The 26,652-nt window shown below is 45.2% G+C and overlaps 1 protein-coding gene across 7 annotated transcripts in view; it reads right to left on the minus strand.

The window, feature by feature from the left end:
* Nucleotides 1–655: 655 nt before the first annotated feature.
* The window catches only part of col14a1a (collagen, type XIV, alpha 1a), a 209,903-nt gene continuing 183,906 nt past the window's right edge, over nt 656–26,652 (minus strand). For 5 of the 7 annotated variants that reach the window (XM_080193948.1, XM_080193945.1, XM_080193944.1 and 2 more), the window contains 6 exons: nt 26,327–26,362; nt 18,226–18,292; nt 14,824–15,012; nt 4,784–4,861; nt 4,450–4,605; nt 656–1,701 (listed from right to left, as the gene is read on the minus strand). In XM_080193948.1, the coding sequence (XP_080050074.1) occupies nt 1,394–1,701; nt 4,450–4,605; nt 4,784–4,861; nt 14,824–15,012; nt 18,226–18,292; nt 26,327–26,362 (834 nt within the window). In that variant the 3' untranslated portion in view covers nt 656–1,393. Of the gene's footprint in view, nt 1,702–1,925; nt 2,690–4,449; nt 4,606–4,783; nt 4,862–14,823; nt 15,013–18,225; nt 18,293–26,326; nt 26,363–26,652 lie in introns of those variants that run through there. The other 2 variants (XM_080193947.1, XM_080193949.1) reach the window with 2 other exon arrangements.

Below are 26,652 nucleotides of genomic sequence, written 5' to 3' on the forward strand. Positions count from 1 at the left end.
AGGAGGCAGGACATAATGTGATGTAGGCTCCTGGGGTAGATCCAACAAGAGTTAGCAACTCAAAGACCATAGTGCCTGCTCTAGTCTCACTGTGTTACGTACCTCAGATTGATATATATCTATATATAAATAAGTGTATCTATATAGGACTCTGGGTTTACACTCAAAGTTTAGAAAGATGAGGGGGGAATCTTATTGAAACTTACAGAATACTGCGAGACCTGGATAGAGTAGACGTGGAGAGGATATTTCCACTAGTAGGAAAAACTAGAATCAGAGAACACAACCTCAGACGAAAGGGATGATCCTTTAAAACAAAGATAAGGAAGAATTTCTTCAGCTAGAGAGCGGTGAATCTATGGAACTCTTTGCAGTAGGCTGTGGAGGCCAGCTCATTACGTGTCTTCAAGACAGAGATAGGTAGGTTCTTGATTAATAAGGGGATCATGGGTTATGGAGAAAACCAGGAGAAAGGTGATGAGAAAAATATTAGACATGATTAAATGGTGGAAAAGATTCGATGGGTCAAGTGGCCTAATTCTGCTCCCAGGTCTTATGATATTGTCAACTAATAGCCAAAAAGCTGGAAGTTAAAAGGGATATTTGAGTACTTTGTACAAATGAACTGCAGTAATGTGGACAGGCACACTTTAAAATTGGTACTTCTTTGCTTTTATTGACTTACTCATTTAAACAACAATCATCTCATCCACGTAAATTACCGGCTAGATTCCAGTAACAGCTAATTGGATGGAACGACATGAAAAACACGTCTTCATTTTAAACGGCTTCACGTGGGAACAAGTGAAAAGTCCCATTCATAAATGTACACCTCCTGCATAGCTTTGGAAGTTTTTGTTTGCTAAGTGGCCTTACAGAGACGGAAACCCATTGCCATGACTTTAAGTGCATAACAATTCAATGACTTTGTGACATTTTCTTTGGCCAATTTGATTGCTTCTGTGGGACATCAATGCCAGCATCTTCCTGACTTGTATTAATTTAATACAACCAGAATTGTTACAGAAAGGAAAACACAGCAGTTTATGCTCAGTATAGACACAGAACTGGTGTAGTAGCATCCTATTAATCTTCAATAAGATTAGTCACTTGAAAGGATCTGTCAACATTTTTAACTACTGAAAAATTTTGACATATTTTTGGGAATTAAAAAGGAATAATTGTCAATTAATTGCTGCAGTGAGTCTACATCATAAATTTCATACTCAACATTCATGCTTGACTTTGCTATCAGAGTCATTGTTCCATTATTAAAAAAATCATCTCTGCAGAGGTCCCAGTTTATAATCTACAAAACTGGACCCACCATTTCCATTGGCCATTTGATAGGGGTAATGTACATGAGTTTTCACACTACATTTACAAGTCATTTTTAATGGTTCTCCTCCCTTGTCTTTGGAGAGGCACTGCTCCCTTTGGGCATGTTCCTCGCGAACCGTCTGATCCCAGGCGACCGGACCTCGACAGCCTCCAACTCTTCCGACTCCTGCTCTTCATAATGATCGTCCGGTTGGGCAGGATGATGCTCGGGATAGGAGGGCTGGGAGTACGGGTCTGGGTAGGGGTAGGATCCATGATATATGTACGGATCTTGCTCATCGTAAGGGCCATAGGTTTGGTAGGAGTTTGAAGGCAATTGTACTACAGGAATGTCTTGATCAGTTGGATCACTGTATCCACCTTAACCCACCACCACCACCAACAGTGTCCATAGTTAGCACAGGAGGAGAAGCAGAAGATTGCATATGATTAGGATATTAGAACATTATTTGTAAATTCAAAAAGCTGTTTTTGGTACTTGATGTACAATTTAACAAGTAAATGAAAGACACACACCAGTAATGAACATCAGCACAATGTGACAAGACCAGCAGAGATGGACACACACACACACACACACACACACACACACACACAGAATCCATTGGGAACAAAATGATAAGATGTGGATCAATTTTTCTGTTTTTTTTTCTATTTTTGTTTCTAAAAACACAAATGGCTCTTTATTGTTAGAGGTGGAAATTGCTAGGTTTACACGTAACAGGATTGTCACAAATTTCCCGTCACTGGACTTTTGGTTGGTCACAGAATTTTCCACGAAACATGTTTGGGAAGGAAGTGCAACTTTTCCTTAGAATACAAATTTCATCTCTAACCGCCTCCAAAGAATTTACAAACGGTATGACAATTCAATGTAGTCCAGAAACTCTCAGGATACTTCTTCCCAGGGAAATTGATTAGTGAGCAATTAATGGCAGAAAACTTTGGTGCTTCTTAAATAAACAAAGCTGCATTTTAATTTTTTTTTCATCATTAGAACAGATGAATGAATAAAAGGAAATATACAATGATTGAAAGAAATCTGGTTTCCTAAATAGATCATTGTTAAGTCGATTAGTTCATACATAATTGTTAAACAGGTCTACAGGGATGAATGGTTTGCTTTGTTACAAAAACATTTGCATCTGGATGCGCTGCAGCTTGCGAAGGGGAAAAGCTGGTAGTAGTGGTTTGATGGTGGTTGATGCTTTGTGGTGTTTAGCCTGGATGAGGCAAGGTGGAACACAGCAGCTGACCAGAGCCCTGCACCTGTCCGAGGTGATGCAAAGCCTTAGAGAAATAAGCCAGGGCCTAGTTCAGAACGGATAATCATTGTAAACAACAGGACCTTCAAAGGGTTGCCAGAACCGGTGGGGTTGAGGTGGAAGGAATGACGAGGACAAAGAGAAACACACACAACAGTCAATAAAAATAGAATTACAAACAAGCAGAAGCCAAAATTGTGATCTTTAACATTAATATATACATTTAAAAAGTGGACTAAGAGATGCCAACACATCTTTCCAGCTCCTATTGCCTCAATATTGTGATAAACTCCTATCTTTTTTCTCAATTTGATATATTACAGTAATATTGTTACACAGAATTACATAAAGTTCATACAAGTGTACACAAAGGCAGGTCATTCAGCCTTACTGGTCTAATCAGTGTTTATGCTGCAGATGAGTAGAGGGGCAGCATGGCGGCACAGTGGCTAGCACTGCTGTCTCACAGCGCCAGGGACCCAGGTTTGATTCACGGCTTGGGTCACTGCCTGCATGTTCTCCCCATGTTTATGTAACTTTCCTCCAGATGCTCCTGTTTCCTCCCACACTCCAAAGATGTGCAGGTTAGGTGAATTGGCAATGCTAAATTGCCCCTTAGTGTCAGGGGGATTATCAAGGTAAATATGTGGGGTTACGGGATAAGGCCTTGGCGAGATTGTTGTCAGTGCAGGCTCAGTGGGCCGAGTGGCCCCCTTCTGTAATGGAGGGATTCTTTGGATTCTTCTATCTTCATCTCACTTTATTAACAAGTCCACTTCCTTTCTCCCTCCTGTACTCTCAGCTCCCTCATGAATGTATTTAAGATATTTTTTGCAGCTACTCCTAGCATGTTGCACCAAATTAGGATAAGGGCAGTCTGAGGATTCAGGGTAGACCATTTAGGATGGAGGTGAGGATTCATTTCTTCACCCAAAGACTGTGTTGCAATACTTCAGACAAATCTGTGGCTCCTCAGGTCAGAAGACAACAGATTGTATCTGAAGGGGAGGCCAAAAACACACTGACACCAACAAAGAGTGCAGGCACGGGAATACAAAACAGCAACCCTGACCGTTTGTGAATTTAACAAAACAGTGTCACAGAAACCAGTAGAACCATAAAAGTTCTTTGCTCTTTCTCCTTGCTGGTAAGATTTAAATAAATACCCCAATTTTGTTTGTGGGCATTGTACCAAATCAGGATAAGGGCAGTGTGAGGATTCAGGGTAGACCATTTAGGATGGAGGTGAGGAGACAGTTCTTCACCCAAAGAGTGGTAAGCCTGTGGAATTCATTACCACAGGAAGTATTTGGTGCCAAAACTTTGAGTGTATTCAAGAGGCAGCTGGATATAGAACTTGGGGTGAATGGGATCAAAGGCTATGGGGAAAAAGCAGGATTAAGTTCTTGAGTTGGACAATCAGCCATGATCATAATGAATGGGGGAGCAGGCTTGAAGGGCCAAATGGCCTCCTCCCGCTCCTACCTTCTATGTTTCTATGTAAAATCTAAGGATGTTGCAAAGCTCTGAAGCTTTACGAGTAATTCTACCCATGTTCTACTTAAAGGGAGTAAACTATGACCCATCTACAACAGTAATAGACACACAGGAACAAACTGCTGCAACTGTGTTGCAATACTTCAGACAAATCTGTGGCTCCTCAGGTCAGAAGACAACAGATTATATCTGAAGGTGAGGCCAAAAACACACTGACATCAACAAAGAGTGCAGGCACGGGAATACAGAACAGCAACCCTAATCGTTTGTGACTTTAACAAAACAAAGTGTCACAGAAACCACGTGGGCAATAGGTTGACCAGGTTCATTTAGTCAAATATCATACCTCCAATATTGTAGCCAGCGCAGGAAGATGGGTCACAGTATCCGGGGGAGCCAGGTGGCCCTCTCGGACCAATAGCCCCTGTACGTCCTACACTACCTTGTCGTCCTGGGAGTCCCGGTGGTCCTTGGCTACCTGTTCGACCCTCACCTGGGGGACCTGAAACAGGTAAATGACTGGGTGAGTGAACAAAATGAATGAATGTAGGGATTCTACGATTCCAGAACCTTCTGACTGAGAAGCAAGAGGTAAGAATTGCTCATGAAACACGTGATATAGTAGCAAAGCATAAAACTCCGAATGTAATTAATCGGGCAGCACGAAAGCAGCACTTTACCTGCTATTCCTGGTGGTCCTCTCAGTCCCTGTTTGCCGAGACCTGGCACTCCACGTTCTCCTTTGTCACCTGGTAAACCTACAAAAGTTCAACAGCTTGAACAACTTCTGGGCATTGTACACAAGATGCTCTCCTTTCAAGAGAGATCCCAAATTCAGAACTCTTTCAACTAAGTTTCAGCAGTTTTGTTAACACTTGGACTGCAATCTCTTTAACACTAACCCAAACGTTATCAAGGTTCATTGGGTTGGTTTGTCAGCAACAATCAATTTAAGTGTGACTGTATTCCTGATTTTTATAGAAGGTTAAAAAGCAATGATTTATTGCAAGATTTTTTTTAGGAATCGATCGGCTAGATAGAGAAATGTTTTCTGCTGGCAGGGAGACTCCAGGGCAAGAGGACAGAGCTGGTCCATTCAGAAGAGAAGTTAGGAAACATTTCAAACACAGGATAGTAGAAATATTGGCCTCTCTCCTACAAAAAGCAGTAAAGACTAGCTCAACTGATCAATTTCAATCTGAAATGGATAGATTTTAGTTACCTGAAGGTTTTATGGGACATGGGAGTCAATGCAAGTAGATGGAGTCAGGAAACAGATCAGTCTTGATCCAACTGAATGATGGATCAAGCTTGAGGGGCTGAATGGCCTTCCCGTTCACATGCAAGTCAAGCTTCTAAGTTAGGAACTCCTGATACATAACTACATTTCTAATATATGCACTAAGGAGGTCTTGTGGCTCAGTGAGTTGTGTCCCTGCTCTGAGCCAGAAGCTCTGGGTTCGAGTCCTACCCCAGGACATGATGGTCAAGGAAGATGTCAACCCACAAAAACAGCTTTCCAACACACACCAGTGGCAGGCAGCAAGCATGGGAGAGGTGCCTGGTCGACCATGCTTGATGTGGAGTTGTTTATAGCCCCTTAAGCTATAAGCATCTGAGGACAGACTAGTGACCTGTTCCAGGGAAAAACCCGCTATGGGAATAAATAAAAATCTGCCTTGTGCAACGCTAGGTGTGAGAAGTGAGACAACAATATATTTATTTAAGCCATTTCCATCTGGCCATTTTGTTCTACATGTGGCAGGGCCTTTGGCTGCAGGATGCCATATTGAGGGACAGCACCAATGAAGGGAACTGGTCACCCCTCTGGGCTCCTCCCTGCACAGTGTAGTATTGGACAGAGGCAGATTCTGTGTGGGGAAGGAGAAAATAGCAATGGGGCTTGTCAATGATCATGTGGCAGGAGCCTAGGGCAGCTTGAAGCCCGTTAGGGTTTCTAAGGAGTTAGTTAATTTATTAGTCACAAGACAAATTAGTCACTCTGTCTACTTTAGGATACGAATGGAAAAAGATGAGAGCTGTCCTAAGGGGAGGATGCTAAATTGGGGGAAGGCTAGATACAGCCAGATTAAGCAGGAGCTTAGGGATACAGACTGGGATAGGCTGTTGGAAGGCAAGACCACGTTAGGCATGTGAGAGTTTTTCAAGGGAAAACTGCAATGGGTGCAGGAAAGGCATGTGCCGGTTAGGAGGAAGGATGGGAAAGGTAGGATTAGAGAGCTGCGGATTACTAGAGATATACAAGACCTGCTTAGGAAGAAACGAGAGGCGTATGTCAGGTCTAAGCAGCTGGGAACGGAGACAGCGTTGGAGGATTACAGAGATAGTAGGAGGGATCTCAAAAGGGGAGTTAGGAGAGCAAAGAGGGGGCATGAGATGGCTTTGGCAGGTAGGATTAAGGAGAATCCAAAGGCGTTTTACCCCTTCTTAAGAGCAAAAGGGTGGCTAGGGGTAAAATCGGTCCTCTCAGGGACAGACGAGGGGAATTGTGCTTAGAGGCAGAGGGAATGGGGGAGATCCTGAATGAATACTTTGCGTCGGTATTCACAAAGGAGAGGGGCTTGATGCCTGGTATGGTCATCGAGGGAGCGGTAGACCAATTGAACGATCTATCAATTACAAGGGAAGAAATGTTAGGGCTTTTAGGTAGCATTAAAACCAATAACTCTCCGGGACCCAATGGCATTTATCCTAGGCTGCTTAGGGAGGCGAAAGATGAGATTACTGGGCCTCTGACGCAAATCTTTGTCTCTTCTTTGGACACAGGTGAGATCCCAGAGGACTGGAGGATAGCGAATATGGTACTGTTGTTTAAAAAGGGTAGGAGGGATAGCCCGGGTAACTATAGGCCGGTGAGTTTAATGTCAGTGGTAGGCAAGTTGATGGAGAGGATTCTTAGGGATAGGATGTATGAGCACTTAGAGTGTTGCAATCTGATTAAGGATACGCAGCATGGCTTTGTAAAGGGGAAGTCTTGCCTTACGAATCTGGTAGAATTCTTTGAGGAGGTGACAAAAACGGTCGACGAAGGACAAGCCGTTGATGTCATCTATACAGATTTCAGTAAGGCATTTGACAAAGTCCCTCATGGTAGTTTGGTAGAGAAGATTAAAGCTCATGGGATACGTGGCCAGGTATCTAGATGGGTAGAGAACTGGCTTGCAAAGAGGAGTCAGAGAGTAGTAGTGGAGGGGTCCTTTTCCAGCTGGAGGTCTGTCACTAGTGGTGTGCCGCAGGGCTCAGTACTGGGACCTCTTCTCTGTGTAGTGTATATAAATGATTAGGAAGAGGGAGTAGGTGGTGTGATCAGCAAATTTGCTGATGACACCAAGATGGCTGGATTGGCGGGAAGTGAGGAGCAGTGTCTGGCAATACAACGGGATATTGATAGGCTGGTAGATTGGGCAGATACATGGCAAATGGAGTTTAATCTGGATAAATGTGAGGTGATGCATTTTGGCCGGAATAATGTAGGGGGGAGTTATATGATAAAGGGTAAGCCCGTAAGGAGTATAGAATCGCAGCAAGACCCGGGGGTGCAAGTGCAGAAGTCTTTGAAGGTGGCAGTGCAAGTGGAGAGTGTGGTAAAGAAAGCCTATGGTATGTTAGCCTTTATAGGAAGGGGAATAGAATATAAGAGCTGGAGTCTAATGTTGCAATTGTACATAATGTTGGTTAGGCCTGTTTTAGAGTACTGCGTCCAGTTCTGGTCGCCTTACTACCGGAAGGATGTGGAGACTCTGGAGAGAGTGCAGAGGAGGTTTACCAGGATGTTGCCTGGTATGGAAGGACTGGGGTATGAGGAAAGATTGAATAAATTGGGGCTCTTTTCCCTTGAAAAACGGCGACTGAGGGGGGATCTAATAGAGATATATAAGATTATGAAGGGTATAGATAGACTAAATAGAGGTAAGCTATTTCATAAGAACATAAGAAATAGGAGCAGGAGTAGGCCATCCAGCCCTTCGAGCCTGCCCCGCCATTCAATAAGATCATGGCTGATCTGTCGCTGCTCAGTTCCACTTTCCCGCCCTCTCCTCATAACCCTTAATCCCCTCTCCTATCAAAAACCCATCAACCCGTGTCTTAAAAATATTTAGCGAGGCAGCCTCCACCACTTCAACGGGCAGAGAATTCCAGAGATTCACCACCCTTTGAGTGAAGAAGTTCCTCCTCAACTCTGTTCTAAACCGCCCCCCTTTTATCTTGAGGCTGTGCCCCCTAGTCCTATTGTCTTTTTTGAGCGGGAAGAGTCTTTCCACCTCTATCCTATCCATCCCATTCATCATCTTATACGTCTCAATGAGATCTCCTCTCATTCTTCTAAACTCTAACGAGTACAAGCCCAGTTTATTCAGCCTCTCCTCATAGCTCAACCCCCTCAACTCCGGTATCAGCCTAGTAAACCTCCTCTGCACTCCCTCCAAGGCCAAAATATCTTTGCGCAGGTGCGGCGCCCAAAAATGCACACAGTACTCCAGTTGCGGCCTCACCAATGCCCTATACAGCTGCAGCAAGACCTCCCTACTTTTATATTCAATCCCCTTCGCTATGAAGGCCAGCATCCCATTCGCCTTCCTGACCACCTGCAAGCTGGGTTTTTGCGACTCATGCACAAGGACCCCGAGGTCCCTCTGCACCATCGCCTGCTGCAGTTTTTTGCCTCGTAAGTAATAGTCCTTCCTACCATTTTTCCTACCAAAGTGGACCACCTCACACTTGCCAACATTAAATTCCATTTGCCATTTCCTGGCCCATTCGCCCAGCCTATCTAGATCCTTCTGCAGACTCTCCACACCCTCCGCACAATTTGCCGTTCCCCCAATCTTGGTGTCATCAGCAAATTTCGACACTCTACACTCGGTTCCCTCCTCCAGATCATCTATATAAATGGTAAAAAGCTGAGGCCCCAGCACCGACCCCTGGGGCACTCCACTAGTCACCATCCGCCAATCCGAATAGCACCCGTTGACCCCCACTCTCTGTCCCCTATTTGACAACCAATCTTCTATCCACGCTAACACCTTACCCCCAACTCCATGTCCCTCGACCTTCTGCAATAACCTCTTGTGAGGCACTTTGTCAAACGCTTTCTGAAAATCTAGAAAGACCACATCCACCGGCTCTCCTCTATCCACTGCCCTAGACACATCCTCATAGAACTCCAGTAAATTTGTCAGACACGACTTCCCTTTAATGAAACCGTGCTGCGTCTGCTCTATCAAGCAATTCCCTTCAAGATGCCTCGCAATTTCCTCCTTGATGACAGATTCTAACATTTTACCTACCACAGATGTTAAACTAACCGGCCTATAATTCCCCGCCTTTTGCCTGGCACCCTTCTTAAACAACGGCGTAACATTAGCCGTTTTCCAATCATCCGGCACTTCCCCGGAATCCAGCGACGTTTGGAAAATAACCACCAAGGCATCCACTATCACCTCCGCCATTTCTTTCAGAACCCTCGGATGCATTCCATCCGGTCCTGGGGACTTGTCCACAATCAGCCCCTCCAGTCTGTCGAGCACCGCCTTTCTAGTAACAGTAATGTCATTAAGACCCTCCAGTCCTACCACCTTTCTATCGCTAACACCCGGCAAATTATTCACGTCCTCCTCCGTGAAGACAGAAACAAAAAAATTATTCAATATCTTAGCCATATCCCCATCCCCTACCACTAGGTCCCCTTTCTCATCCTCTAAAGGACCAACATTCACCCTAGCCAGCCTCTTCCTTTTTATATATTTATAAAAACTCTTGCTATCCTTTTTTATATTAAGCGCTAGCCCAGCTTCATAGTTTCTCCTACCCTTCCTTATCAACTTCTTTGTCAATCTTTGTTGACATTTAAACCTCTCCCAATCCTCTTCTCGCCCACTACTCTTAGCTACTCTAAATTCCTCCGCTTTTAGTTTAACACTTTCCTTCACCTCCTTTGTTATCCACGGCTTATTACCTCTCTTCCTACTATCCTTTTTGACCATCGGAATAAATTTCCGTTGAGCACCAAGAAAGATCTCCTTAAAGATCCTCCACTGCTCCTTAACAGACCCTCCCTCCAACGCGCTCTCCCAGTCCACATTCGCCAATTCTTCTCTCATCCTACCGTATTTCCCTCTATTCAAACAAAGGACGCGTGTCCGGGAACCCACTTTCTCCTCCTCCATCTGCACCAGAAACTCCACCATACAATGATCACTCTCCCCAAGAGGATCCTTCACCATAAGGTCCCTAATTCTACCCGCCTCATTACATAGCACCAGATCCAAGATGGCTCGCTCCCTCGTCGGCTCTAACACACACTGTTTGAGGAAACTATCCCGGCAGCATTCCAAGAACTCTTCCTCGAGCCCCCCACGTCCAACATGGGTCGACCAATCAATATGCAGATTGAAATCCCCCATAACTACCGCCGTCCCATTCTTGCACGCCGCACTTATTTGCGCGTTAACAGCCCTCCCCATCTCCAGATCATTATTCGGGGGCCTATAGACGACACCCACCAGCGTCTTCCTCCCTTTGCTGTTCCTAATCTCCACCCACAACGATTCCACCCTCTGCTCCTTGGCTCCAATATCATCCCTTGCTATCACCGTGATGCTATCCTTAATCAGCATAGCTACGCCCCCCCCTTTTCCCTCCTGTCTATCCTTCCTAAACACTTGATAGCCCTGTACATTCAGCTCCCAGTCCCTGTCACCCTGCAGCCACGTCTCTGTAATGGCCACCAGATCGTATCCATTTGTGTCGATCTGCGCCATCAGCTCATCCACTTTATTCCGAATGCTTCGTGCATTCAGATAAAGTGCTTTCATCCCAGCCTTCACCTGGACCCTATTTGCCGCAACGCCACCAACTATACTCACGCCCCCTACTCCCTCTATTATTGGGACATCCTCGGCCTCTTCCCTTACATGTACACTCTCCTTAACTTTAGACCTCGTAAGGTCACCTACCCTCACACCCTCCCCCCCACTAATTAGTTTAAAGCCCTGTCTACAGTCCTCTTTACTCGATTCGCCAACACTCTGGTCCCAGCACGGTTCAGACCAACCCCATCCCTCCCGAACAGGTCCCACCTACCCCAATACTGGTGCCAATGCCCCATAAATTCAAACCCATTCCTCCCACACCAATCCCTGAGCCACCCATTCACTTCCTTAATCCTGTCAACCCTACGCCCGTCTGCACACGGTTCAGGCAGTAGCCCAGAGATAACCACCTTGTCGGTTCTACTTCTTAATTCCATTCCAAGCTTTTCATACTCCCTCCCCAGATCCTCAGTCTGCATTTTGCTTACGTCGCCGGCACCCACATGTACCACAACGACCGGATTCTCACCCTCCCACTCCAGGTTCCTCTGCAGCCCAGCTGCGACATCCCGTACCCGAGCACCAGGCAGACAACACACCCTTCTGTGCACTTTGTCATTGTGACAAAGGACAGTGTCAATACCCTTCACCCCACTATCCCCAATAACTACTACGTTCCTTTTCCTTTTCTCTTTGCCTATGTCCTGCTGCAGCATTGTACCGTGTGCAGCTTGCTCACCAACCTCACCTGCCTCGTTCTCGTCCAACTTGGAAGCAAGAACCTCAAACCTGTTATGCAGATTAAGAGGCTGAGGCCTCCGCTCCTCACCCCCCTTCCTCTTCCCAGTAGCCCCCTCTTGTCCCTGACCCTTAGAGTTAGCCAGTCTAGGGGGGGTGGATGTCACTTGCACCCCATTGACAATGGCACCCTCTCTCCCCTTGATGAGCCTCAGTGTCTGTAGCTCAGAGGCCAGCTCATTTACCCTGAGCTGGAGCTCCTCCAGCAACCTGCACTTACTGCAGACATGGTCACTGGGATGAACCCTAGGGTCCACCAGTTCCCACATCATACAGAAACCACACATCACATGCCCTTCCATTATTTACTGTAGTAGTTTTGAAAAAATTTTTTTTTTGTTTGTTTTTTTTTGTTTTTTTTGTTTTTCAAACGAACTCACCTGGCCTTTTTTCCCTCAAGCCCTTTTTGATATTAAGCCCTAGTAGCTCACTCTGCTTCCCTCTCACTTCGCTGCCCGCTCAGACGCTGCCCGCTGTCTACACCAGGCCTCCTTTTAAACCTGGCGCTGATTTAAATCTGATGAACCACAACTGCCTGCTAACCACTCCCTCAGAATTCTTAAAGCAGTAAATACAATAAATAAATGCTTTAAACAGTTCTACAAAGAACAAAGTGCTTTAAACTTATTTTAAACTGGTTTTTAACAGGTAAAATCTTAGCTGTCTCTCTGCTCCTTCACTCATCTGCTCCAGCAAACAATGGAAGGCTATGATAGAGACACATAGTACGAGGGGCCATGGGCTTAAGGTGAGGGGGGAGAGGTATAACACAGATATTAGAGGGAGGTTTCTCACACAGAGGGTAGTGGAGGTATAGAACGCTCTGCCAAGTAAGGTGGTGGAGACAAGCATGCTAGAGTCATTTAAGAGTAACTTAGACAGGCACATGACTGGGTTGGAGATGGGTGGATATAGGAGATCCTTTTAAATAAGGGTCATTAGCATTGGGGCGTCCCTGGTAAGGCAAATGGATATGGTACAACAATAATGTTTTTTTTTTCTCTTTTCATTCACAGGTTTTAAGTCGGTCCGCCTTGTGTCCAACGAGGGGCATACACGCGATGGGTCGTACTGGGGCTGCTCTTGGTTGTTCGAGATTGGCCTAGTGCTTCATGTCGTTAGTGTGTGCCTGAACTGGACCAGATACTGGGCAAGACGACAGCTCAGTGACTATCGCTGATTGCTGTGCAGACACATGGATTTGGGCCGGTGTCTGTGGGAGTTTGCGCATTCTCCCCGTGCTTGCGTGGGTTTTCTCCAGGTGCTCCGGTTTCCTCCCACACCCCAAAGATGTGCTGTTAGGCTGATTGGCAGTAATAAATTGTCCCTAAATCAGTTTCCCTCAATGTGGATGGCCATAAAATATTAGACAAGGGTCATGGGTGGAGGGGGGGACTGGTGGTGTTAAGATGGTGGCGTGGGCTCGTTGGGCTGAAGGGCCTGTTTCCCGGGCAGTTTTTGTTCTTTTATTTACATTAACACTGCAATGAAGTTACTGTGAGAATCCCCTAGTCGCCACGCTCGTGCTAACCAGCACGTCTTTCAGTCTGTGGGAGGAAACCAGAGCACTGGAGGAAACCCACACAGACACGGGGAGAACATGCAGACTCCGCACAGACAGTGACACAAGCCGGGAATCAAACCTGGGTCCCTGGCACTGTGAGGCAGCACTGCTAACTATTGTGCCATTGTGCTGCTGCTAGGGAGGGATTTGGATATCTAGTCAAACTGGTAGCACACTGGAGTCTGGGAAGCCCAATGGGAGAGAATGAGGAAAGACGGCTGTAGCCAGGAGCTGTGCAACAGAACAAGCCTGGTGAGTGCTGCATTGAAGAGCTGGAGCCTGAATGGGAGAGAGATCTGGGTGATTGGCTGTGAATATTCTCTGTAAATAATTTACTTCTTGGAGTTTTGCTGCACTTGAAGATTAATACCGCTTTGATCTCAGTGGAATAAACAAACTTGATTTATAACAGTCATGCATTTTCAATCACACATTACATCAGGCTGGACAGTTGTTTGTAACATCCTGTTCCAATTTTACATAAACAATGAAGAACCTTCTTAGAGCAGAGGGAATTGAATGGCGATTTAATCATGAAGGATTTTGATAGAGTAAATGAAAAGCTGTTCCCATTGGCAGAAGGTTCGATTCCAGAGGACACAGGTTGAAGGTCATTAACAAAAGCACCGGGGAGCGGACAAGGAGAAAAGCACCAAGAGAAAATACAAAGCAGCAACTCAGCAATGTGCAACACCTTCCAAACTCGCAACCTCTGCCCTCTCGGAGGACAAGGGCAGCAGGTACATTGGAACATCATCACCTGCAAGTTCCCCTCCGAGCCACTCACCATCCTGACATTGGGAATAAAGTTTATTTATTAGTGTCACGAGTAGGCTTTCATTAACACTGCAATGAAGTTACTGTGAACATCTCTTAGTCACCACACTCCAGCACCTGTTCGGGTACACGAAGGGAAAATTTAGCACGGCCAACACACTTAACCAGCACATCTTTGGAGTGTAGGAGGAAACCGGAGCAGACGCCGCACAGACAGTGACTCAAGCCAGGAATCGAACCTGGGTCCCTGGCACTGTGATATACCGCGCCCCTTCACTATTGCTGGGTCAAAATCCTGGAATTCCTTTCCTGTGCTTTGTCTGTAGAGCGCACAAGATACAATACTTTTCACTATCTACTAATATATATAACAATAATACATCAAACACAATTTAACAGCAATGTGGGTGTACCTACACTGCATGGACTGCAGAGATTCACAGCCAGCTTCTCAAGGGGCAATTAGAAACGGGCAACAACTGCTGTCCTTGCCCCCACCACCCACATTGCACACACGAATAAAACAAATGATGCAGCAAGTTGTGATCTGGAATGTGCTGCCTAAAGGGTTAGTGGAGAAAGATACAATAGTAATTTCCAAAAGGGAATTGAATAGAGGTAAGGTTTTCAGGGACATGAGCAACAGGCTAATTACATAACTCGTTCAAAGTGATGGCAAAGCCACGAGTGGGCCCAACGGCCTCCTTCGGTATTGAATGTATCTATGAGATAGCATTCATATTATTACCTCTCTCTCCTGGCCTGCCGGGGCTGCCCGGGTTTCCGGGAAATCCTGGTCGGCCCTGAGGTCCTTGTTCTCCCGGTGGACCTGCAGGACCATCACGGCCAGGTTCTCCAGGAGGTCCTGGAGCCGGCCGCACTTGAACTGAGTTGCTGGGAATGTGGTTGAGGATGGAGTTGTACCTGGACAGGTGGCCTAAGGAAACAGAAATAGACAAATATTAGTATTGGTGCCACTGTAGCCACACACACACACACACACAGATTACAATGTCTTCAGAATGGAACATTTTATTCCAAAGACATACTCTCCCCAGTCTGGTCCAGAAGTTCAAAAATAATATTGACATCAATATTTCACAATCCCCAACCTTCAGTCACTAGAACCACATATACAGTTAATGTAAAAATATACATGATTGAGACATGACTGTCATATGGTATTTACAGCATGGAAACAGGCCATTCAGTCCAACTGGTCCTTACTGGTATTTCTGCTCCATACAAACCCCCTCCCATCCAATTTCTTCTCACCCCATCAGCGTATTCTCCTATTACTTTTCCTCCCATGTTTATCATGTGCTTACAGCTACATTGGTTTAATGCAATCGCTCTGTTTTTCTATTTGCTTGCTTTACCCTGAACTTGATCATTTGTACAGTAAGAAGTCTCACAACACCATGTTCAAGTCTAACAGGTTTATTTGGAATCACAAGCTTTCGGAGTGCTGCTCTGATGATTCAGGCTGGCATCTCCACATCATTGATAATTTGTAGTGATTTGTGAACCAATAACCCCCCCCCCCATCTCCTGAGTCACCTACCCCATTCAGACATTAATTTTCCTCATTCTCACCTCAGTCTCAATTACAGAGTGACATCCCTCACTGCATCATCTTTAACTTTGTTAACCATACTATTATCCTCCTCCCTCTCCACTCAGTGCAATGCCCCTCCCCCGGTAGGTTCCATTCTTCATTTGTTGCCCTTGTACTGAGTGGCTTCCCAGCCATTTCAGAGGGGCATTTAAGAGTCAGCCACATCACTGTGGCTCTGGAGTCTCAGAGTGGTTAGCACTGCTGCCTCACAGCACCAGAGACCCGGGTTCAATTCCAGCCTTGGATCACTGTGTGGAGTTTGTACATTCTTCCCATGTCTGTGTGGGTTTCCTCCAGGTGCTCTGGTTTCTTCCCACACTCCAAAGATGTCAGGTTAGATTGATTGGCCGTGCTAAATTGATCCTAGTGTCAGGGGGGATTAGCAGGGTAAATATGTGGCATTATGGGGATAGGGCCTAGCTGGGATTGTGGTCGGTGCAGACTCGGTGGGCTGAATGGCCTCCTTCCGCACTGTAGGAATTCTACGATTCTATATAGGCCAGAGCAGGTAAGGACAGCAGATGTTCTTCCCTAAGGGTCATAATGAATCAGATGGGTTTTTACAATTGATGATAGTTTCATGGTCACTATTACTGAGACTAGCTTTCAATTCCAGTTTTTTATTAATTAATTGAATTTACATTCCACCAACTACTGTGGTGGGATTTGAACCCGTGCCTGAGCCATTAGCTGGGCCTTTGGATTATTAGCACAGTGAGAGAACCACTATACTACCATCTGCAGCTTCTCTTCCTCAATTACATGTTGTTCCTCAGTGACACTGTCATGGGTTCAGCTTCCACATTGATGAAATGGACTCAATGAGTGAAGAGGCCTCCTTCTGGACCGCAATGTCTCCAAGGCATTACGCATGCTGACAACACCCAATTCTATCTCCCAATCCTCCAATGGCCTCGGGATCTGTCAGGCTGCTTGACCTGCCTCCAGTCCATACCTCCACTCAATGCTGGGAAGTCTAGAGCTGTCATCTTCAGTCCTCAAATAACCCACCACCGCCTCTCTGCCCATCTGGACCTCCCACTCCCATCATCGCAAACTCCATCATTCTCCCACCAACAATTCTACCCTTCTCACTGACCAGAATCTTAGGTTTCCACATGGTAACCCACCAGAAACAGCATTAAAAAGGGGAGGACGTGGTGGGGAGAGGCTCCAGGGATCAGGCTCTGTCACCAGCTGCGTTCCTGGCCAGGGAAATCCAAGTGAAGGTTCCATGAAGAGCCAGGCCTCACTGCCCAGGACTTCGCTGTATCCACTGGACTTCATTGTGTGTGAATCACTTCTGAATATTTAATGATATGCCGAGGCCCCACATTAACATAGATATTATCTTTCTCTTGGACTTGAACGTGAGATAGATAGTTAGAATATGATTGATAAGGGGATCAAAGATTACTGGAAAAAGGCGGGAGAATGGGGTTGAGAGACATGTCACCCATGATCGAATGGTGGAGCAGACACGATAGGCCAAATGGCTCCTATATCTTCATCAGCTGGTGTTGCCAACTCTACTTGGATGTATTCCTGGAGATTTCATCACATGATCTCCCACAGCTCCGCCCCTGTGCTCCTGCCATTGACGACCATTAGACCTATCACGGGGCACCCACTTTCCCACAGCCAATGGAAAAGCAGACTGATACTTCCTTACCTGATTGGATGATGTTTGACTCTCTGTTAAATAGCCATTTTTCATCCATTCTAATATTTTAATAAATAATTAACAGGAGAGTTTGAAGAATCCCAGAATCCCTAAAGTGGCGAAGGAGGTCAATTGGCCCATCGAGTCTGTACCAACCACAATCTCACCCGTGTCTTTACCCCATAACCCCACATATTAACTCTGTTAATCCCCCTGACACTAAGGGACAATTTGGCATGGCCCATCAGCCTGACCTACACATCTTTGGACTGTGGGAGGAAACCAGAACACCCGAGGCTTTGACTGTAACACTACATTCTGCACTCTTTCCCTTCCTTCTCTATGAATGATATACTTTGTACAGCACACAAGAAATAATACTTTTCACGTACACTAACTACTACATGTGACAATAGTAAATCGAATCAAATCAAAGATTAAACATCGTAAGTGAACTGAGCACCGGAACTGACTTAACTCACTGTCCCCCCAATCTGACATGACTATACCCCCTGATCTAAATAATCAGAAACCAGAACACCCAAAGCTAAGATGTAGAGAAAGATCAACTTAATGCGAGGTAGGTCCATTCAAAAGTCTGTCTACCCAGGCTATCTACCCTGTCTGTGCCTCTCATAATCTTGTAGACGTCTATCAGGTCTCCCTTCAGCCTCCATCTTTCCAGTAAAAACAATTCTAGTTTATTCAACCTATCCTCATAGCCAACACCCTCGAGACCAGGCAACATCCTGCTGAACCTTCTCTGCACTCCTTCTGGTAGTGCAATCATCCATTAAAAATCAGAATTACACCTATTAGACGGAGGTTTTGGAATTAGCTTGACAGAAAGTCTTTGGAGAATCACTCACTCTGGATTAGCTGTTCACACACTTGGTGAGCAATCATTCGAACGGCACTTTGTGGCTGGGTGTCGCCCTGGAGAAAGCAAACAATACCATTGATTAGAATGTGCTTTCAATGATCAGCAATAATATTAAACACAATCCAGACATTAAAATTCAAACCATTAGTTACATTGGGTTTTTTTGATCCTGATGCTGATATTATTACCAGTGTAAGAGAAGGCCATGGCCTACTGGTATTATTGCTGGGCTAGTAATCCAGAAACTCAGCTAATGTTCTGGGGACCCGGGTTCAAATCCTGCCATGTCAGATGGTGGAATTTGAATACAATAAAAAAATCTGGAATTAAGAATCAACCGATGATCGTGAAACCATTGCCAATTGTCGGAAAAACCCATTTGGTTCCTTTAGGGAAGGAAATCTGCTGTCTTACTTGGTCTGGCTACACATGACTCCAGAGCCACAGCAATGTGATTGACTCCCAACTGCTCTCTGAACAAGGGCAACTAGGGGTGGGCAATAAATACTGCCCAGCCAGCAATGCCCATGTCCCACAAATGGATTTTTAAAAACGAATTCAGTGAATTTCAGGTGTGAGGTGCACTGAGCACAATGCAAGATTTTGTGATTTGGTTTACGCCTGTTTTTAAACACACTATCCCAGGTGGTCCAGAGGTGATGCTGCCTGCCATTGTTTTTCTGACCCAATCCTTGTCCAATGTTATGGCCGGGTCTTGCGTTCCAAGCTGACGTATGGATCGTCAACGCAGACGTCCACAAGAAAGACCATCAAGCGCAGGAATAGACAGACAACCACATCTCCATCCTTCTCATGACATTAGCTGCTGTTTTCAGGTAAGTTTGTTAAAGTTTTCGAGTCTGTACGTGAGTGAGAGAGTGTGGGTGAGTGACTATCAAGGGATGGAGATTATCAGGTGATGGGGGGGTGGTGGTGGGGGCAGGAGTAATGGAATCAAGACAGTTGAGCAGTCGGGTGGGAGAAGGGCTAGTTGGGTTGGGTCCAGGCTAGTAAGGTCTGAAGGAAGGGGAGATGCACAAGACACCAAGGGCAGTACAGAGATCTTGGAGAGTTATTGGGCTGGAGGAGATTATAGGAAACCTTGCAAGTTGTGCAGCAATTCAGTATGGCTAGGTTGGAGCTGGGGGTGACTATTTAGATCAGGGGGTATAGTCATGTCAGACTGGGGGGGGATAGTGAGTTAAGTCAGTTCCGGTGCTCAGTTCACTTACGATGGTTAATCTTTGATTTGATTTACTATTGTCACATGTAGTAGTTAGTATACAGTGAAAAGTATTGTTTCTTGTGTGCTGGACAAAGTATATCATTCATAGAGAAGGAAAGGAGAGAGTGCAGAATGTGGTGTTACAGTCAAAGCTAAGATGTAGAGAAAGGTCAACTTAATGTGAGGTAGGTCCATTCAAAAGCAGCAGGGAAGAAGTTGTTCTCGAGTCGGTTGGTACGTGACCTCAGACTTCTGTATCTTTCTCATGACAGAAGCAAGTGGAAGAGAGAATAACCAGAGTATTTTGGCTGCTTTGCCAAGGCAGCAGAAAGTTTAGACAGAATCAATGGATGGGAGGCTGGTTTCCATGATGGATTGGGCTATATTCACAACTTTTTGTAGTTCCTTGTGGTCTTGGGCAGAGCAGGAGCCATATCAAGTTGTGATACAACCAGAAAGAATGCTTTCTATGGTGCATCTGTAAAAGTTGGTGAGAGTCGTAGCTGACATGCCAAATTTCCTTAGTCTTCTGAGAAAGTAGAGGTGTTGGTGGACTTTCTTATCTATAGTGTCAGCATGGGGGGACCAGGACAGGTTGTTGGTGATCTGGACATCCAAAAACTTGAAGCTCGCAACCATTTCCACTTCATCACCATCGATGTAGACAGGGACATGTTCTCCTTTACGCTTCCTGAAGTTGATGACAATCTCCTTCATTTTGTTGACATTGAGGGAGAGATTATTGTTGCCACACCAGTTCACCAGATTCTCTATCTCATTGCTGTACTCTGTCTCATCACTGTTTGAGATCCAACCTGTGACGGTGGTATCATCAGCAAACTTAAAAATCAAATTAGAGGGGAATTTGGCCACATACTCATAGGTGTATCAAGAGTATAGTAGGGGCTGAGAACACAGCTTTGTGAGGTACCGGTGTTGAGGATGATCATGGAGGAGGTGTTGTGGCCTTACTGATTGTGATCTGTGGGTTAGGAAGTTCAGGGTCCAGTCGCAGAGGGATGTGTCAAATTTGGAGAAGAGTTTGTGGGAATAATGGTGTTGAAGGCTGAGCTGTAGTCAATAAATAGGAGTCTGACATAGGTGTCCTTGTTATTTAGGTGTTCCAGGGTTGAGTGCAGGGCCAGTGAGATGGCATTTGCTGTGGACCCGTTACGGTGGTAGGCAAACTGTAGTAGATCCAGGTAGTCTGGGAGGCTGGAATTAATCGGTGCCATGACTAGCCTTTCGAAGCACTTCATAATGATGAATATCAGAGCCACCGGCCAATAGTCATTAAGACACGCTGCTTGGTTTTTCTTAGGTACCAGGGTGATAGTACTGAGTTAGTTAAGGAATTAACCAGTGGCATGATGGCACAGTGGTTAGCATTACTGCCTCACAGCACCAGCGACCCGGGTTCAATTCTGGCACACCCAGAGGAAACCCATGCAGACACGAGGAGAATGCGCAAACTCCACACAGACAGTGACCCAAGGCCAGAATTGAACCCGGGTTCCTGATGCTGTAAGGCAGCGGTGCTAACCACTGTGCCACCACATTAATAACCTTGGGAATTTCTACTAGTTACATCTATTCATGGGGCTTCAAAAATAACATTGGATCTTCTGGGCGCGAGGATAAATAAATTTTGAATGCTTTTTTAATTTACTGAGGAACTGCCTACCGTATCTCAACTTATTTATGGGTGGCATGGTGGCACACTGGTTAGCACTGCTGCTTCACAGCTCCAGGGACCTGAGTTTGATTCCCGGCTTGCGTCACTGTCTGTACGGAGTTTGCACATTCTCCCCGTGTCTGCTCCTGTTTCTGAACCACAGTCTGAAAATGGGCAGGTTAGGTTGATTGGCCATGCTAAATTGCCCCTTAATGGCCTGGGGTGTGTATGTTAGAGGGATTAGCAGGTTAAATATGTGAGGTTTCGGGGACAGGGCCTGGGTGGGATTATTGTTAGTGCAGACTCGATGGGCTGAATGGCCTTCTGCACTGTGGGATTCTATGATGACTCTTACTGAAGAAAGTCATTTTCAGAAATTTAAAATGAAAACAGAAGGAGGTCTGGCAGCATCTGTGGAGAGAGAGGAATGGAGTTAATTTTTTGAATCTATATGACTTCTTCAGAGCTTGCAGACGCGGCCATACAGAAAAGTTAACGCCGTTCCTCTCTCCACAGATACTGCCAGACCTGCTGAGAATTTCCAACACTTTCTGTTTTTATTTCAGATTTCCAGCGTCTGCAGTAATTTGCTTTTATTTCAAGTTATTTAAAATCAGGTCACAGATGATGGATCAAGACTTTTATTTCACGTGGCAAACCCATTTTCAGCTGCCTTTACCAAGTTAATGCTCTTAAATGTACCACAGAGTATTTCTTAAAGCAAAACCTTTTTTTTAAAACTACACTTTAAAACTTGGCCGGATTGGCCTGATCAAGGGCAGATTTGTAAATGAGTTTTCAAAAAGGGTGCAATGAGCGTCGGAATCACTGGCTGCGCCCAAAGTGGAAACTCAATTCCCGAAAGTTCACCATGGAGCTTTGGGGGACCTTGTTAAATGTGAAGTTTTAATAAACTCTCTGCTTGAGAGGGAAACTTTTCCCTGTGGGGTCATCTCCGCGTGCTGATCTGCAGTCTGATGTGACGCTGTTTAATTGCCTTCACATGTTCAGCATCGGTTCCTTTTTTTATGTAAAAGCCTTTTTGTGCAATATAATGTAATGAAGCCACAGAGGAATGGGAAAAAAATGCAATGATGTTAAATCTTTGGAATACAATACATTTGTATTACAAGTTTATCCATGAAAAACGTATCTTTTCCAAATCCCAAAACCATTCGTAGCCAAGTGCAACTGACCCTCTTTATCAACCTGTTTTCAAAACAGCCTCACAAAGGACATATAAAGAGCATATATTTGATATGGATTTTAAATAAATCTTGTTGAAGTGTTGTACTTTCAGACCATCAACAGTTCAAGAGTGATGTATCAGCTCTTCTGTAATCCATGGGTGATTTGTTTAAGTGCCTGGACTTTTTACATTTCCATGCTCAACTTTGCAAGCAGCATGGCGACTTGTGTGAGCTCTTTGCGGGAAATTTCAGATTGCTGCACAACTTGCAAGGCCACATTGTTTCCTCTAACCTCCTCCAGCCCGATAACTCTCCAAGGTCTTGTGCTGTCCTAATTTTGGTGTCTTTCACATTTCCCCTGTCTTTGGCTCACTATCAGTGGCTGTAGCTTTTTTTAAATCCATTTCATGAGATGTGGGCGTCGCTGGCTGGGCCAGCATTTATTGCCCATCCCCATCTGTCCTCCCTTTCTGAGGGCATTTGAGAGTGGCTGTGCAGTCACATGTAGGCCAGACCAGGTCAGGACGGCAGATTTCCTTCCCTAAAGATCATTAATGAACCAGATGGGTTTTTACAACAATTGACAATGGTTTCACGGTCATGATTAGACTTTTAATTCCAAATTTTTATTGAATTCAAATTTCACCATCTGCCGTGGTGGGATTCAAACGCAGTTCCCCAGATCACGCTCTGGGTGTCTAGATTACTAGTCCAGTGACAATACCACCATGCCTCTGCCTGAGCTGCTGAGACTAGTAGGCGAATTCCATTCCCTTCTCCAGCTCCCTGTCTTCCTTTAAGAAGCTCCTTCAAACTGACCTCTTTGACCCAGCTTCTGGTCAGCTGTATCCCAATATGTGGCTCTGTGACAAATTTTATTCGCTAATCGCTCCTGTGACACACTTTTGAATGGTTTGCTACATGAAAGATGCTATATAAATGCAAACTGTTGTTGGCTTAATATGGATGCCATAACTTTGAAACGTTTACTGCAATCGGGCAGTTTCAGTTGGAGCTATTGAGTTTGTTCTCAGGTTCAGAGGATTTTCTACTGAGTATCCACAATGAGGAGGAAGTGCTCAGAGCAGTTCACCTGGCCTAATGATGTATCTCTTTGTGGCTTTATTCATAGCCTTCTCCTATCAGTCACATTGGAAATGCACATGTCAAGAACACGCACACTCACACACATGTACACATGTGCACACACAGACTCACAGACCCTCTGCTGTCAGACCCTACAGTGATACATTTACGTTAAGTCCCCTCCCACAATCTGAGCCACCTCATGGAAATGCCCCCCTTTAGCACAGGGCAGAGGGGTTTCCTGGATGGGCTTCTACTGAACGCTCTCTGGCGTGCTTTATTGTCATCTGGCGGTGGAGGTGTCTCTATGAGACAGTCTTCCCCCAGACCATCGGAGACCTGGGGAGGAAGCTGTTGTACACAGCAATCCCGTACACAGCATTGGTGGACGGATTCCTAAGCTGCAGCTTTTGGGGCCTTGTGAAGCCAGTGGAACACAAATGAAACTCTAATTGGGCTGCATGCCCCTTCTCAGTTTTCTGATAAATCTCTCTTTTTGGTTGGCATTCAGCCCCACACTCCTGAACTTCGAGCACCGTGTGAGAAGCAGGGGGTGGTGGAGAACCTCCTCATGACGTGGCCAAGCTGGCTATAAATAGGTCAAGGCAGTCCCAACTGTCTGTGCCACTTTGTGGCGATGGTCACTGCTGGTTCACAGTCACATGCGTTCACACACACACACACACACACACACACACACACACACACACACACACACACACACACACACAGAATTTAATAAACTAGGAAACATATGTAGTTGGGTCACTTTCAATCTCCTGTTATACTCCTGGCAATCGAGATTATCTTACTATCAGTGGCCAAGATTTAACTGCTCAAGGAGCTTCCACTAATAACAGAGTCAGCTTTTATACTTCTGGAATGAATTTCTGCATCCCCAGGGTGTACTGCACGCCACAACATCTGGCAGAGCTAGCCAGGTGAAAGGGTAATGTTCCCCCTGCTCTTCCTGTTCCCCCAAGCCCCCATCCCCCGGGAAAGATCGATAGCTGATGCTCCCATTCACCCTACCTCCCCCACTGCACCTCCCATAGCCCACCTTGGAATGGCAACTTTAACAGTCTGTTTTAGAACGTAGGAAAACTACAGCACAAACAGGCCCTTCGGCCCACAAGTTGTGCCAATCATATCCCTACCTACTAGGGTATAGAACTTAGAAAAACTACAGCACAACATAGAAAAACTACAAAACACTAAGTTTTACACTTACAGGAAGTTTTACACTTTCTCTTTCCCTTTTTACTTTCAATCCAGCTCAATATTTCAACCTGACACAGGGGGATGTGTGGAAGATATCAGAGCTGTCCCCATGCTGGGGGGTTGGGGGGGGGGGGGGGGGGCGTTGTTGGCGGTGGGCAGGATTTCCTGCTGCCACCCTTAATAATCTCATTGAACAAAAATCCATCAATCTCCACACTTAAAATTACAAAAAGGAAATATTTGCAAGTGTATTAACAATGTTGTAATGCCTGGCAACCAGGAAATGTGAGGGCAGCATGGTGGCACAGTGGGTTAGCACTTCTGCCTCACAGCTCCAGAGACCCAGATTTGATTCCCGACTTGGTTCACTGTCTGTGTGGAGTTTGCACATTCTCCCCGTGTCTGTGTGGGTTTTCTCCAGGTGCTCCAGTTTCCTCCCACAGTCCAAAGATGCGTGGGCTAGGTGGATTGGCCATGCTAAATTGACCCTCAGTACTGGGGGACCAGCTGGGGTAAATGGGGTTATGGGGAAAGGGCCTGGGTGGGATTGTGGTCGGTACAGACTTGATGGGCCAAATGGCCTACTTCTGTATTGTAGGGATTTGATGATGATAACATTGTTGCAACACCTGGCAACCAGGAAAGGAATAAAAGAAGCAGTTTCTTTTTCTCAACATTCTTTCTCTGTGCTATTTTTAAACATTAGATGTTTTTGCTTCATTTTTTTTTTACATCCCCTATTGTTAAAAAACAAGAATTGTGTTAAAAAGCAATCGCAAAAGAAGAGGTTTTTTTTGAAGTAAATGCTGGGGGGAGTCTCCATTACCAACCTGCATATGGCCAGGAGACGATACTGGACGGTCACAAAAGAATGCTGTGAGCAGCCACTGTCTTATCAGAAGAATAATTGGCAATTGTTAAGATGCAATTCGCATTTCCTTGTGACGTTTAAAGGGATGGGTGCATTAGAATTCACACAGGGAGTCCAGATTGCTGTGGCATGCTTTTCCATGCATGTTGTAATCTGGAGCAATAGATAGTGATGGTGGAGGTTCCACCATCCTCTCCATCACATGGCTGACCCGGAATCTCCCCATTGACGGGTGTCGAAAGGATTTGCAAGTTGATGATCTGTCCTTTGCAGCCAGAAAGGACAGGTACACACATTGCACCTGTCTCAGCTAAACAGAACAAGTGACAGTCATTCACTGGTTCATTCCTCAGGGCAATGCCTTGGCCAATCAGAGACAAGATGCCGATTTAAATTTTCGAACAATTCTTGGCAACTATGTGTCACGCACCATTAACCAGTGCATTCGCCTTTGCAACCTGTCTACCAATCAGAGTCCACTTGCCAAACCAATTAGCACTCTCTTCTCATATAGATAATGTTGTTCTTTTCCCTGACATTGGTATTTTGGTATTCTCATGATTGTCCTGATGAGTACAAGATTAAAAGCTTCAACAAACAAAAGCAATAAAGCATTTCCAGCATTGTATAACATTCTGCCACAGCAATTTTCAAACTACTACCTTGCTGCCTTTGGTGTTAGTCAGTGTTTACACACTGCTGGTCAAATACTGCATTCTACCAAACAATATGGAAATAAAGCTTTTAAACTGGGTAATTCTGCTAAAATTCACACAATTAGAATAATTTATTGTTGAAAGTCAGTCATCCAGAACTTACCCTCGGTCCTCTCTCTCCTTTCTGACCAGCTGGACCCTGTAACAAAATGAACAGAAATATTGGATGATGTTGAAATACCCATAGGTCAGAGAATGCTGTGCACAAAAAAGAGGCCATTCGACCCAACTGCTCCGAGCTGGTTGATTTGCTTCACAAATGCTTCTTCCTAACCCTCTTTATCTTACCCCATCAACGTGACCTTCTGTTCAGCTCTCCCTCTTGTACTTATCTCACTTTCCCTTAACTGGGGAATATATTTGGCAATAAAATATCTGCAGATAATTCCACCCAGTCAATCACACTTCCTTTAGCAGACTTTGTAACTG

The sequence above is a fragment of the Carcharhinus amblyrhynchos genome, chromosome 8, assembly GCF_965287045.1.
Source record: "Carcharhinus amblyrhynchos chromosome 8, sCarAmb.v2.hapA, whole genome shotgun sequence".
Taxonomy (NCBI): Eukaryota; Metazoa; Chordata; class Chondrichthyes; order Carcharhiniformes; family Carcharhinidae; genus Carcharhinus; species Carcharhinus amblyrhynchos.